This window comes from Heptranchias perlo, chromosome 28 (assembly GCF_035084215.1).
Source record: "Heptranchias perlo isolate sHepPer1 chromosome 28, sHepPer1.hap1, whole genome shotgun sequence".
Lineage (NCBI taxonomy): Eukaryota > Metazoa > Chordata > Chondrichthyes > Hexanchiformes > Hexanchidae > Heptranchias > Heptranchias perlo.
The window spans coordinates 26,844,855-26,860,155 of record NC_090352.1 but is presented as its reverse complement, the minus strand read 5'-3'; the positions used below and the strand labels follow the sequence as shown (position 1 = coordinate 26,860,155).

The 15,301-nt window shown below is 41.6% G+C and overlaps 1 protein-coding gene across 1 annotated transcript in view; it reads right to left on the bottom strand.

The window, feature by feature from the left end:
* The window catches only part of ssh2a (slingshot protein phosphatase 2a), a 140,617-nt gene that overhangs the window by 80,909 nt on the left and 44,407 nt on the right, over nt 1-15,301 (bottom strand). The window contains exon 2 of the mRNA XM_068008262.1: nt 14,806-14,849. Coding sequence (XP_067864363.1) covers nt 14,806-14,849 — 44 coding nt within the window. The remainder of the gene's footprint in view (nt 1-14,805; nt 14,850-15,301) is intronic.

Sequence of the window (15,301 nt, the reverse complement as noted above, 5' to 3'; positions counted from 1 at the left end):
TCCAAAGGTTACAGGAGGGACATGTTAAGTAACACAATATTTTCAGCACAGGTGATCAGAGACATTTTATACTCCTTCAGTGTGTGAAGTTAATGAAATTTCATCAAACTTTGTGCTTCTGTTCTATCTGTGGGCAGCTTCTAGTTCTGAACGTCAATTCTAGCAAATAATCAGAGTTCAAATGGAGTAAACAGCTTCAGTTAACTGGAGCCACCTGGACTCGAAAAGTGTACCTCCTTCATTCCTCCCCCCACTCCCACCACCCCACCCCACCTCACACCTCGCCCGTCGCTAACTACACTGAATCACACCCTTACTTCACATCACTGAAAATACGCAACGTCATTCTATAATTGCATGTTTATTGTTTAAGATACAAGGTCTGAGTCATTACCCAAGCTCCAAATAGGTGATCAAAACTTCTTCCGTCATTTAAACCAAATGGTTCTTGGAAAATGCCCATGACTTCTTAACAAATACTCCCCCAACAGTTAAATCCCATATTAGATCAGAAGGAAATAAAACTGGAGTTGATTAAAGACTTGTAAATACAGTAAGCAAAACATTAAAACCAACTGGGCATTTCTTACCATTCCACATTTATCTTTCATGACACACACTCACTAATAATAAATCTACAGTTGGTCATGTTAACCTGTTTCCTCTTTTTGCCATTGTGCTCCCAATTAAAATGACAGATTTTCTGTCTAATCTGCAGACTATTTGGAAGAATCAGTAATTAAATAATAACAGCTTAAAAAAAAGCACAGCTGGCTTTGTAAGAGAACTATTCAGGCTGATGCATTCATTAAAAAATAATTCTGGACTCAAAAAATAAGTTTCTGGCTATATGGAAAGAAAAAGAAAAGGCTAAATCATTCTGGAATCTTGTTCAGGGTTCTTTGTTTAGTCTTCTAGCCATCACAATTATTAATTGAGAAGTCATTTTGGGGCTCAAACTACTTCTGTAATCCACCATAAAATGGTTAATCTGAAAACGGTAATGTTTTAACAAATATCGCATTTAAGACTGCCCTTACGCTATTACTGATGTAAAGCAGTGTCAGTGACCTTTGACATAAAAACAGCAGTGTATCTTGAGAGTCAGGAGGTGATCTGACTTCTCAATTCACTGAAGCAGGGAAGTACAAAACCTCCTCTCGTCGGCCCTCGCACTGCTTAGACTTTGCATTAGGTGTTGTATAACCTCATTCTGGTGTAAAACCACACTTAAATATAAAGGAAGGAAACTCCTTGGGATGGAATGGGATAGGGATCAAGGGTGAGACTTCTGGTGAGCCCAGTCAACCCTGCAGAGTCCTCCTCACTAACATCTGGAGACTTGTGCCAAAATTGGGAGCGCTGTCCCACAGACTAGTCAAGCAACAGCCTGACATGGCCATGCTCACAGAATCCTACCTTTCAGCCAACATCCCAGACTCTTCCATCACCATCCCTGGGTATGTCCTCTCCCACCGGCAGGACAGACCCACCAGAGGTGGCTGTACAGTGATGTACAGTCAGGAGGGAGTGGCCCTGGGAGTCCTAAACATTGACTCCGGACCCCATGAAATCTCACAGCATCAGGTCAAACATGGGCAAGGAAACCTCCTGCTGATTACCACCTACCGACCTCCCTCAGCTGATAAATCAGCCCTCCTCCATGTTGAGCTCCACTTGGAGGAAGCACTGAGGGTAGCAAGGGCACAGAATGTACTCTGGGTGGGGTACTTCAATGTCCATCACCAAGAGTGGCTCGGTAGCACCACTATTGACCAAGCTGGCCGAGTCCTGAAGGACACAGCTGCCAGACTGGGCCTGCGGCATGTGGTGAGCGAACCAACACAAGGGAAAAACCCACTAGACATCGTCCTCACCAATCTACGTGTCGCAGATGCATCTGTTGCAATGAAGCTACAACACAGGACTACATGCATGCTAAACAGCGGAAGCAACAGGCTATAGACGGAGCTAAGCGATTCCACAACCAACAGATCAGATCAAAGCTCTGCAGTCCTGCTACATCCAGTCATGAATGGTGGTGGACAATTAAACAACTAACGGGAGGAAGAGGCTCTGCAAACATCCCCATCCTCAATGATGGCAGAGTCCAGCGCGTGAGTCCAAAAGACAAGGCTGAAGCATTTGCCAGAAGTGTCGAGTGGATGATCCACGTCGGCCTCCTCCCAATATCCCCACCATCACAGAAGCCAGTCTTCAGCCAATTCGATTCACTCCACGTGATATCAAGAAACGTCTGAGTGCACTGGATACAGCAAAGGCTATGGGCCCCAACAAAATCCTGGCTGTAGTGCTGAAGACTTGTGCTCCAGAGCTAGCCGCGCCTCTAGCCAAACAGTTCCAGTACAGCTACAACACTGGCATCTTCCAGACAATGTGGAAAATTGCCCAGGTATGTCCTGTCCACAAAAAGCAAGACAAATCCAATCCGGCCAATTACCGTCCCATCAATCTACTCTCAATCATCTGCAAAGTGATGGAAGGTGTCGTCGACAGTGCTATCAAGCAGCACTTACTCACCAATAACTTGTTCACTGATACTCAGTTTGGGTTCCGCCAGGACCACTTGGCTCCAGACCTCATTACAGCCTTGGTCCAAACATGGACAAAGGAGCTGAATTCCAGAGGTGAGGTGAGAGTGACTGCACTTGACACCAAGGCAGCATTTGACCGAGTGTGGCACCAAGGAGCCCTAGTAAAACTGAAGTCAATGGGAATCAGGGGGAAAACTCTCCAGTGACTGGAGTCATACCTAGCACAAAGGAAGATGATAATGGTTGTTGGAGGCCAATCATCTCAGCCCCAGAACATTGCTGCAGGAGTTCCTCAGGGCAGTGTCCTCGGCGCAATCATCTTCAGCTGCTTCATCAATGACCTCCCCCCATCATAAGGTCAGAAATGGGGATGTTTGCTGATGATTGCACAGGGTTCAGTTCCATTTGCAACCCCTCAGATAATGAAGCAGTCCGTGCCCGCATGCAGCAAGACCTGGACAACATCCAGGCTTGGGCTCATAAGTGGCAAGTAACATTCGTGCCAGACAAGTGCCAGGCAATGACCATCTCCAACAAGAGAGAGTCTAACAACCTCCCTTGACATTCAACGGTATTAACATCGCCAATCCCCCACCATCAACATCCTGGGGGTCACCATTGACCAGAAACTTATCTGGACCAGCTACATAAATACTGTGGCTACAAGAGCAGGTCAGAGGCTGGGTATTCTGTGGCGAGTGACTCACCTCCTGACTCCCCAAAGCCTTTCCACCATCTACAAGGCACAAGTCAGGAGTGTGATGGAATACTCTGCACTTGCCTGGATGAGTGCAGCTCCAACAACACTCAAGAAGCTCGACACCATCCAGGACAAAGCAGCCCGCTTGATTGGCACTCCATCCACCACCTTAAACATTCACTCCCTTCATCACCGGCGCACCGTGGCTGCAGTGTGTACCGTCCACAGGATGCAATGCAGCAACTCGCCAAGGCTTCTTTGACAGCACCTCCCAAACCCGCGACCTCTACCACCTAGAAGGACAAGGACAGCAGGCACATGGGAACAACACCACCTTCACGTTCCCATCCAAGTCACACACCATCCTGATTTGGAAATATATCGCCATTCCTTCATCATCGCTGGGTCAAAATCCTGGAACTCCCTACCTAACAGCACTGTGGGAGAACCTTCACCACACGGACTGCAGCGTTTCAGAAGGCGGCTCACCACCACCTTCTCAAGGGCAATAAATGCTGGCCTTGCCAGCGACGCCCACATCCCATGAACGAATATAAAAAAAAAATTCTCTGCTCCTAAGCAGAAGGTACTTAAGTCAATTAGAACATCTCCAGATTTTGCTTTGCTGACATGAGTTAAGATACAGATCAGTCATGATCTTATTGAATGGCAGAACAGGTCTGAGGGGCTGAATGGCCTACTCCTGTTCCTATGTTCCTACCAGTAAAGTCAACACTGACCAAAGATTTAAGCTTGGACTTTGCTTTTCTATATGGCTCAGTAACAATGAGGGAGCCATGGATGGCTTGTTCTTTCTCTCTTTTCCCAGTCAAGCATTTTTTCTTCATAAATACAATGTTATATACATTCTCGAGAAACCTTAAAAAAATATATAAACCGTGTAAATTTGAGCTTTTACGAAGGAATAAGAAAGAAAGAAAGAAAGAAAGAAAGAAACTTGCATTTATATAATGTCAGTTGTGGCTCAGTGGTAGCACTCTCACCCGAGTCAGAAGGTGGTGGCTTCAAGTCCCATTCCAGAGACTTGAGCCCATAATTCAGACCGATCTCCAGTGCGGTACCAAGGGAGTGCTGCACTGTTGGAGGTGCTGTCCTTTGGATGAGACGTTAAACCGAAGCCCTGCCTGCCCTCTCAGGTGGACGTTAAAGATCCACATGGCATTATTTCTAAGAGCATTGGAGTTCTCCCCGGTGTCCTGACCCATATTTATCCCTCAACCAACATCACAAACAGATTATCTAGTCATTATCACATGGCTGTTTGTTTGCTGTGCATAAATTGCTGCTGCGGTTCCTACATTACAACAGTGACTGCTGTTCAAAAGTGACTCCTATTTCTGAGGTCCTGAAAGGCGCTATATAAATGCAAATTCTTTCTTTTTATAGTGCCTTTCACGACCTCAAGATGTCACAAAGCACTTTACAGTCAGTGAAATACTTTTGAAATGTAATCACTTTTGTAATATAGGGAAATGCAGAAGCCAAATTCCACAAGGTCCCACAAACAGCAATGATGTAAATGACAAGATAATCTGATCTAGTGTTGCTGGTTGAGAGATTAATGTTGGGCAGGACACCAGGAGAACTCCTTTTCTTGAAATAATGCCGTGTAATCTTTTATGTCCACATAAGAGGGCAAACGGCATCGCGATTTAACGTCTCATCTGAAAAACGGCATAATGTAACTTGTTGGCAAAGAAGCAAAATTTTGATTTTTTTTTTAAAGTTCAAAGTTCAATCAGGAGACAAATAAAACTGGCTTTAATGATTTATATGTTTCAAGATAAATCCTCTGGCAACCAATGCAGTATTATATCTAATAAAGATCTGGCCTACTGAATAAAGAGAAATTTATGACTGTTTTATGGGCTAATTTTGTGTATTTTTTTTCCCTTAACATTCTATAAATGTAAAACACTAGCTGGGCTGCAGGCAATACTTTAATCGGTAAGCACAAAAGAGTAGCAGTGCAACTCAGCCACCTATTTTCCCTCCTTCTTGTAGGGAATCTTTGCCCTGTGCTTGAAGGCTAAATTTTGAGATAATATGGAATCTTTTCAGATGGGATGCAATGAAAGGAACCCTTCCCTGAATTTTTGGCTGTCATCACGTACCCAATAGTAATGGAAGAATACTAAATACAAAGGCATGGTGTAGATTTTATATTCAATAGTTTTTAAATGCAATCCAAGTCTGGAAAGAGGGAATATTTAAAACAAATTGAAGTGAACATCATTGAACAGGGATCTCCCCAGCCCCAACAAAACTTATTCCCTTTCCAGTCCCTTCCTTTTTATCTCCCTTACAGGTGTCATTCATCTCAAAGCAACTCATTCCACTCAGACAGGAAGATGGTAAAGTATGTGCCACTGACTTCCCAAACATTTAAACCATTAGCCCACTAAAAGAAAACTGCTTTAGTTGCATGCAGTCATTCCCTGATCTGCTATATTTTGGTGGTGCTTTCGGAGGTTTGAACTCACCAGTTTAAAAACTGAAAAGATAAAAGCTGTGGATATTGCGTTTCTTATCAGTCGTAACACATGAAGTCACTGCATTGAATTCTTCCAACCAGATAGAACATGTGCACGTAATGGATTAACTGCAACAAGACTGGCAGATGACTATTTCAACACCTTTATACCAAGCTTTCATGCTCTGCCAAACATATGAATAGCCAGCACTTTGAAAATAATTATTTGAGAGACTTCTTAAGTATAACAACACAACCCAAACATATTATAAAGGGTAATCAAATATTCACAGAAATAATGAAACTAATGCACACATTGGTTACTGCACTTGGATTAATAACTTTATTTCAGTCTGAAATCAAAGCCAAGAACAGCAACTAAATGAAGAATGGTATAGATTTTATGTAGAATTATAAAGTAAAATTATATTGCATAAGTTGTTCCTTAACCTACCATAGGTGCTACTATTGAATTTGATAAAAATTTAAATTAGCTCAGCACTTTGAGCACCAAATTTCCAGTACATTGCACTGCCACACTTCTCCAGGAGTGCATAATTAGGATTTGTAAATATGAACAAAATATTGCAATATTTATGACTGACTTTATTCTTTTAATAAACATACAGCGTTTAACCATAAACAGAGCATTACCACCTCAAAGAGGGTTCAGTTCATGGAACAAAATGTTTGTAAAAAAACAGCTGTGCTGCCATGTTAGCCAAAGGGAAATGTTCTTACTTCAGCAGATATGATTACTTATAGTCCCTTGTACATTATCTTTGTTTGATTAAAATACTAATACATTTGTAATAGACACTATCATCAATCACATCACCCTCTCCATTATTTGTAAAAACCAATTGAGTGTCCCTGTTGCTGCCCCCACTGAAATGGACAAGATTCAGAATTTAAAATGGAATCATTCTGGTTTGTATAACTCAGTGCTACACCTGGGCTAGGGCGCATTTACCCATTAAACTTAATACTACCCCTTGAATAAAAAGCATCTGTCTCTAGAATATGACAACAGTCATTACTGCATTCCTACCAATTCTTCAATGTTATTTCATAATTAATTCCCTCAGGCCATGTATTGCTGTCCACTTTATAATTTGAATCTGAGGTATTGTCCTACAATCAGAGACTGGTCACATTAAGTTATAGCACTTTTCACCTCACAAGTTAGTAATCTTGGTTAAGGATTTTTCAGTATTTTCTATAGTTCTCCAAATTCTAACTGGTTTATTCAGAAAACGTTAAAAACAGACTTCTATTAATATGGTTTAAAAAAGATATTATTTGTACGCATATTGATAAATAGCTCACTTTCTATTCCCCTACATAACATACCATAAATTAGTGAATGGGCAGGTAAGCTGGTCACAACTCCTTGTGCATGGAGTGGGCACCAGTAAGCGAGGTGCCTGCCTACCCTCTTGATCAAAGCATAAGTACAGGATGATCCGATGAACATATGGCTCCTTGAGAGCAGTCTGTTGGGGTACCAACATGGTGGTCGTGAGTGGTGGAGCGCAGGGCTGTGTCTGAAGTTTCTCACATGCGAGTTACCAGTTGTTCTGGGCAAGAGTTAAGTGAAGTGAAGGGAAGAAAATCAGAGCATAAATTGCTCCAGGCAGCTCTTGCTTTCTTGTTTCACAAATATAAAATCATATTAACTGCATGTAGAATATCGAAGATAAGGTTACTTCTTAATTTACTCTTCATTACCTAATTTGTTTAGACCAAAAGAAATACAATAATTTAATTGGAAGTTTAAAAAAATCAAATTAATATGCATCAAATTTGGTAATCAGGCCAATAGCCTTATTTAATGACTAGATAAACCAAAAGTAATACAATTAGCACATTATAAAACACCATGTTGTAAGAATGCGTCACCCTTAGGAAACATATTTGCATTCACATTGTCCCTATGTTTCCTATCACACAAAAGCCAATGAAAATAGAGAACAACCAACAACTGAATTATTACTGTAACTTTGCATAATTTGTTTGAATAATTCTCTTTTCAAGATTCTATCCTGTAACATGCTCTCACCTGACTTTGAATAAATGAGCAGTTAGAGCTTTCCATAAAGTTACAGTAATCATGAATTTTCAAGTTTGAACCCAACCCTTACAATGGAGAAGCCACATGCCCTATTAGAACAAAGTATTTTTCCTATTCTGGATTCCCTACTGGAAGGGCAACCTATTGCCAAGTCCCACAATGGTGCCATTAACGCTGCTGAAAAATGAGCAAGAACTGCCTGGAGTGATTTGTCCCTCGATTTTTTCCCCTTCATTCAACACTTGCCCAGAATGACTGGTAACTCAGTGCGCGAAACTTCAGGCATGAGCCTGTATCCTACCACTTAATGACACACTGTTGATACCCCAACGGACTATTACTTCATCAAATCATCCGGTATCTATGCCATGATCATTGAGTCAGACGATCAGCCACGATCATTTTGAATGGCGCAGCAGGCCCGAAGGGCCGAATGGTCTACTCTTGCTCCTATTTTCTACGTTTCTATCAAGAGGGTAGGCAGGCACCTTGCTCAGTGGTCTTCATTCCTTCCACAAGGATTTGTGGTGCAAAACAGTGGCCTAGGGCAGTTTGCAGTCTGATCCTCTTTCCCTTTCAGCAGGCAAATGCCTAATTTCTGCACCACTTTTCCCCCTCTCCCTGCCTTTCAGATAGGCCGCTGATAACTTATCATGTGGGGAATTTTGGAATGAGCCAGTGTCCTACAACTTAGTGACACAGAACATTACAGCCCTAAGTGCTGCCCCACCCTCCAACCTCTATCCACTTTTCAAGATAAAGTTGTCACCTCTTTGCATCAAACTGTTTTTAAATAGTTAAAAACATTGAAGTTACTGTCATGCAAAAAGGCTATCATTTAAGGTGCTTAAAATGTCAATTTATTTTCTTTTTTTTAATCTTAAAGGAAAAACTGAACAACGTATGTTGAAATATTATACAAAATGTTAGTTTGCCAACTACTGAACTGTAAAACAAACAGCATCCCATTAGCTGTAATTCATTGACAGTAAAACACAATGCTCCACTTACTTAATGTTTCATAATTATAGAAGAATGCCTCAATTGCAACACAAAAAGGCCTTGGTCAGATGCGATCTTACCAATAAACATATGGAACAAGTACAGCTTAAATTCTCTAAAAAATACAATTTAAAGACAAAAGGTTTGAAATTGATCAGAAGTGGCTGCAATAAAAATAAATTACAGCATTCCCTAACAGACTGTTAAAGACCCATTCTAAGCAAGTATAAAATTAATGTGCTAAAAAAAAATGCCAGGACAAATCCAGAACCATTCAGAATGTGTGGAAGAACATCTTAAGTAAAATGCTGTGATAGCTTGGCAGATTCTCTGGTTTGCATTACTTCATAATTTACTTACAACAGTCATACCGGTTCTGGGGAAGGTGGGACCTGTACAAGCGGGACGGGTTACACCCGAGCAGGACCGGGACCGATGTCCTTGTGGGGGTGTTTGCTAGTGCTGTTGGGGAAGGTTTAAACTAGAGTGGCAGGGGGATGGGAACCTGAGCGGGGAGTCAGAAGGGAGTAAAGTTGAGAGCAGCAAGAGAGGGGAAGACCCAGGGGGAATTTACAATACAAATAGTACAAACAGTTGTTCAAGAACAAGTGAAAGGGAAAAGTGTAGAGCAGCAGAAACAAAGTGTACTTTAGATACTACAGATAAAGTGAAAACTAGAAGGTGTAAGGCGATTAACCCAGCATCAAAGCTGAAGGTCAGGCTAGTGTGTGTGTCCCAACTAAGAGTTCTATATACAAATGCACGGAGTATAAGGAATAAATTAAATGAACTACAGGTTCAAATTCAAATTGGAGGGTATGACATGATAGCTATTACTGAGACATGGCTGCAGGATGGTCAGGATTGGGAACTAAATATACCGGGTAATAAGGTCTACAGGAGAGACAGGGAAAATGGAAGAGGGGGAGGAGTAGCCTTAATGATTAGAGATGAAATCACTTCAATGATAAAGGAGGATATAACGAGAGGTAAGCAGCCAACAGAGACCTTATGGGTTGAATTAAGAAATAGGAAAGGATCTAAGACTATAGTGGGAATTGTGTATAGGACCCCTGGCAGCAGCTCTGAAGTGCTAGATTGTATAAATGCAGAGATTAGACAAGCGTGTAAGAAAGGCATAGTGGTCTTAATGGGGGACTTTAACCTTCACATAGATTGAGAAAAGCAGACAAGCAACTGTCAGAAAGGTAATGAATTTCTTGAGTGTGTTCGGGATAGTTTTCTACAGCAGTATGTCCGAGAGGCAACAAGGGGGGAAGCCATACTAGATTTAGTAATGAGTAATGAACCAGATTTAGTTAACGGTTTAACTGTACGCGAACATCTATCCAATAGCGATCATAACATGATCAAGTTCAATGTAGTGTTTGAAAGGGAAAAAAAGTGAGTCAGCTGCTAAGATTCTAGACTTGGGTAAGGCCGACTTCAATGGGATGAGACAGAGACTGTCCACAGTAAACTGGGCAAATCTGTTAATGGGTAAAACGACTGATGATCAGTGGGAAATGTTTAAAGAAACATTTAACGGTGATACAGAATCGGTTTATACCCCTGAGGGGCAAGAACTCTACTTGCCAAAAAAAACAGCCATGGACAACTAAAGAGGTAAGGGACAGTATAAGATATAAGGAAAGGGCATACAAAAAGGCAAAAAATGGCATAGATCCTGGCGAATGGGAAAGATACAAAGATCAACAAAGGGTCACAAAACAGATAGTAACAGCTACAAAAGAGAGTATGAAAAGAAACTTGCAAGGGATATCAAAACCAATACAAAGAACTTTTATAGTTATAATTAGGAAAAAGAGGGTGGTCAGGAGCAGTGTTGGCCCCTGAAAAACTAAAAGTGGGGATACTGTCATTGACAATGGGGAAATGGCGGACATGTTGAACAGCAATGTGGTTGATTCTTAATTGCCCTCTGAAATGGCCGAGCAAGCCACTCAGTTGTAAAAAAATCTCGCTAGGGATGGGCAATAAATGCCGGCCTTGCCAGCGACGCCCACATCCCGTGAACGAATAAAAAAAAAATTACTTTGCGTCAGTATTTACAGTAGAAAAAGAGGATAGCACGCCGGAAATCCCAAGAAAACTAATATTGAATCAGGGACAGGGACTCGATAAAATTAATAAAAGTAAAGCAACAGTAATGAAGAAAATAATAGCACTAAAGAGTGACAAATCCCCAGGACCAGATGGTTTCCATCCCAGGGTTTTGAAGGAAGTAGGTGAGCACATTGCAGATACCCTAACCATAATCTTTCAAAGTTCTCTAGATTCAGGAACTGTCCCTCTGGATTGGAAAATTGCACGTCACTCTGCTTTTTAAGAAAGGAGAGAGAGGAAAACCAGGGAATTATAGACCAGTTAGCCTAACATCTGTTGTGGGGAAAATGCTGGAGTCTATAATTAAGGATAGGGTGACTGAACACCTCGAGAATTTTGAGTTCATCAGAGAGAGCCAGCATGGATTTGTGAAAGGTAGGTCGTGCCTGACAAACCTGATTGAATTTTTTGAAGAGGTGACTAAAGTAGTGGACAGGGGAATGTCAATGGATGTTATTTATATGGACTTCCAGAAGGCATTTGATAAGGTCCCACATAAGAGACTGTTAGCTAAGATAGAAGCCCATGGAATCAAGGGAAAAGTATGGACTTGGTTAGGAGGTTGGCTGAGCGAAAGGCGACAGAGAGTAGGGATAATGGGTAGGTACTCACATTGGCAGGATGTGACTAGTGAAGTCACGCAGGGATCTGTCTTGGGGCCTCAATTATTAACAATATTTATTAATGACTTAGATGAAGGCATAGAAAGTCTCATTTCTAAGTTTGCCAATGACACAAAGATTGGTGGCATTGTAAGCAGTGTAGATGAAAACATAAAATTACAAAGCGATATTGATAGATTAGGTGAATGGGCAAAACTGTGGCAAATGGAATTCAATGTAGACAAATGTGAGGTCATCCACTTTGGATCAAAAAAGGATGGAACAGGGTACTTTCTAAATGGTAAAAAGTTAAAAACTGTGGATGTCCAAAGGGACTTAGGGGTTCAGGTACATAGATCATTGAAGTGTCATGAACAGGTGCAGAAAATAATCAAGAAGGCTAATGGAATGCTGGCCTTTATATCTAGAGGACTAGAGTACAAGGGGGCAGATGTTATGCTGCAGCTATACAAAACCCTGGTTAGACCGCACCTGGAGTACTGTGAGCAGTTCTGGGCACCGCACTTTCGGAAGGACATATTGGCCTTGGAGGGAGTGCAGCGTAGGTTTACTAGAATGATACCCGGACTTCAAGGGTTAAGTTATGAGGAGAAATTACACAAATTGGGGTTGTACTCTCTGGAGTTTCGAAGGTTAAGGGGTGATCTGATCGAAGTTTATAAGATACTAAGGGGAACAGATAGGGTGGATAGAGAGAAACTATTTCCGCTGGTTGGGGATTCTAGGAGTAAGGGGGCACAGTCTAAAAATTAGAGCCAGACCTTTCAGAAGCGAGATTAGAAAACATTTCTACACACAAAGGGTTGTAGAAGTTTGGAACTCTCTTCCGCAAACAGCAATTGATACTAGCTCAATTGCTAAATTTAAATCTGAGACAGATAGCTTTTTGGCAAAGGTATTAAGGGATATGGGCCAAATGCGAGTATATGGAGTTAGATCACAGATCAGCCATGATCTTATCAAATGGCGGAGCAGGCACAAGGGGCTGAATGGCCTACTCCTGTTCCTATGTTCTCCTACAATTCTTTTTGGATAAATCCCAAAATTGCACAAATAGACTATATTACATTAGTGAATCGCCTGTGGCATTTTTCATAGTAAATTAGAAGATACACTGTTTTATAAGCACTAGTGATCATCCTTTATGTTTCAAGCAGAACTAGAGAAGAGAAACCCTGTTGCAAGGAACCCCTTCACCAGAACAGCGACTCTATGCCTCCGAATTTCTGTTTCCCACTTTAACCTGCATACAAATGTATCTATTTCTTCACCCCCATCCTTAGACATATCGAGAGGAATTTTAACCTTCCTCTTGGCAGAAACTGAACAGGGGGCAATTAAAATAGGGCAGCAGACTTATCCACTAGCTTATCACCCCAATCTGGCCAACTGCAATTTTAAATTTCAGGCAACAAGAACAGCCGCCTAAAGCCAGCAGGGTCCTTCTATAAAATTTGCAGATCGGGTTCCGATGTTGTCATCGAGGCCCGAATGCAATATTAACCTGAGGCTTGAGCAGGGGGAGTAGTGGTTGCTTCCCTAACAATCCAAAGCTGTCGAGAAGTGGATTAGGGCCAGAAGAGGCCCAGACAGATAAGTTTTAAAAACATTTTTAAGTTTCCTTGTGGGTCAGGAGGATCATGTGTGCTCCTCTGGACCCCACAAGGAAACCTCGAGCCTCTGGGCTTCCGACAGCATCCCCCCCCCCACCTCCCCCGGCTGCAATGCCTGTCAAACCCCCCTCCTGATCATTTACCTTAGTGCCAGGGCCTGTTTCCTCTAGTTCTCGGTGGCAGCCTCCTGCCGCCTGATTTTAACGGCAGCCGTGGCCCGCTGACATTTGTTCGGTAAGTCGGCCAGCGGCCTGCTAATGAGGCCCAGCTGTTAAAGGTGGCTGACCCCGGAAAGGCTGGCCTGCTCACTAGGCCACGTTCATGCCCGGGACTTAAAATTGACCCCATCATATTTCCTCACCTATCTACAACAGAGTAATATGACATGCTGCACTCTAATCATCAACCATTTCGCCAATATTTGAGCCCCAGTTGCTTGGCTAACTGCTCCACCAGAATCAGCTTCATGCCTTCTATGATGGTGCCAACGGGCTGCACATAGATAATTGTGTTTGGGGCAGAATTGACAGCAATGTTGTCCAGTACATCTAGCATTGAGAAGTCAGTCATGATGCCTATGATCATGGTGTTAACTGCCAGAGAAGCCGCCAAAAGAATGAATGGTCCTTGCCGGTAGTCAGCAGCGCATCGCTTTCACAGGGTAAAGCATCATCGTGGCTTTTTTCTCCTTCCACAACAAACTGCATGTATTTGGACACCACCTGGTGGTAGTGGACTGCAAACTGAAGAGCAGAGTCAGTTTGGTCATGTGTTAAAGCCACTGGTACCATGTTACGCCCTAGTAACAACTCCTCCTCCTGTTGTAAGTCTGCTCTCCTCCTTGTCAATGTTTGACATTTCTATTTTTTCACATGCCAAATGTGGTGCGAAGATTAAGATAAAACAAAATAACCTTTAAAATAATTGGTTAAAATGATGCAGTAAAGATTGATATGATATAATAACTGCTTTTTTTGTGATATGTCTATCATGGGTGGGACACTACACAGTGTTCTTAAACTCTTAACAGAAAATTAATTGATAAAAATCAACTACTTTTGCCTACAATCTATTACACACTGACTACCATAGGGAGAGAAAAAAATCATCCACCTCTAGTCTCATTCATTTTGCACTCATGTCTTACAATTCTGATATCACAAGTAACCTGCTTACATATAGCCTCGAGATATATATACATATTTATCTTAAGCATGTTTCAATGTTAAAGGCACTATAAATACAAGTTGTTGTTTATAGCTCAATGGACTTGGGATCCCCTGGTACTTAAAGCTAAGAGTTAAAAAGGTCTAATTCTTGTCACAAAATATTTACCTTTTTAAAATGATTACTGTGCTTTAGTGCTATTCAGTACTTTGGAGATATCTTCTGGATAAGGTGCAAGTCATTAATAACTGGCATTTTAGCAATGATTCTTGCCACAGTGAGAACTACGTGTCTGATTCAATAATTAATCTAGGGTACTGAAATTGCATTGCTACATGAGCATTACTCTATTTCTGAAAGTATCAAGACATTTTTAAAGCAAATTGTAGTAATTTTTTTCAAAAAAAAAGTTCACAAATCAGAGATTAAAAATGAAGTGCCAGCTCTTACCTACGTGGTTGGGATCTGCGTTCTTCTTCTCCACTGTCAGCCTCCTGTAAGATTTTAAAAAGATACAAACACAAATTGAGCTTGCTATTGTAAATGTTTAAATGAGTCTGAGTCTATAACTGCGACGAACCTAAACAATTCTAGATCAGCTTTGTTTCGACTTCATAAATCATTTTCCATTATGTCCATAAATCTGTAACATTAAAATCTGAGTTTTTTTTGAGTTTGCCACAAGTATGACAATTGGCACATTGAATTCAATGGGTAACACTGTAATGGTAATGCCTGCTATTCTTTCTCACTTCTTCCAGTGGTGCCACTGTAACTTCTCTATGCCTGTTTTTATAGACCCAGTTAAAAGACCACGGTTATGATTGGGACCAAGGCAGAAACCCAGCAAATTCCAGATTGGAGGCCAGAAGATAGGGTGAAATCAGGTTGCTCCTGGATTCCACCTTCTGTTTTTGGTTCTGCCATTTCCGATGGAGGGGATCCA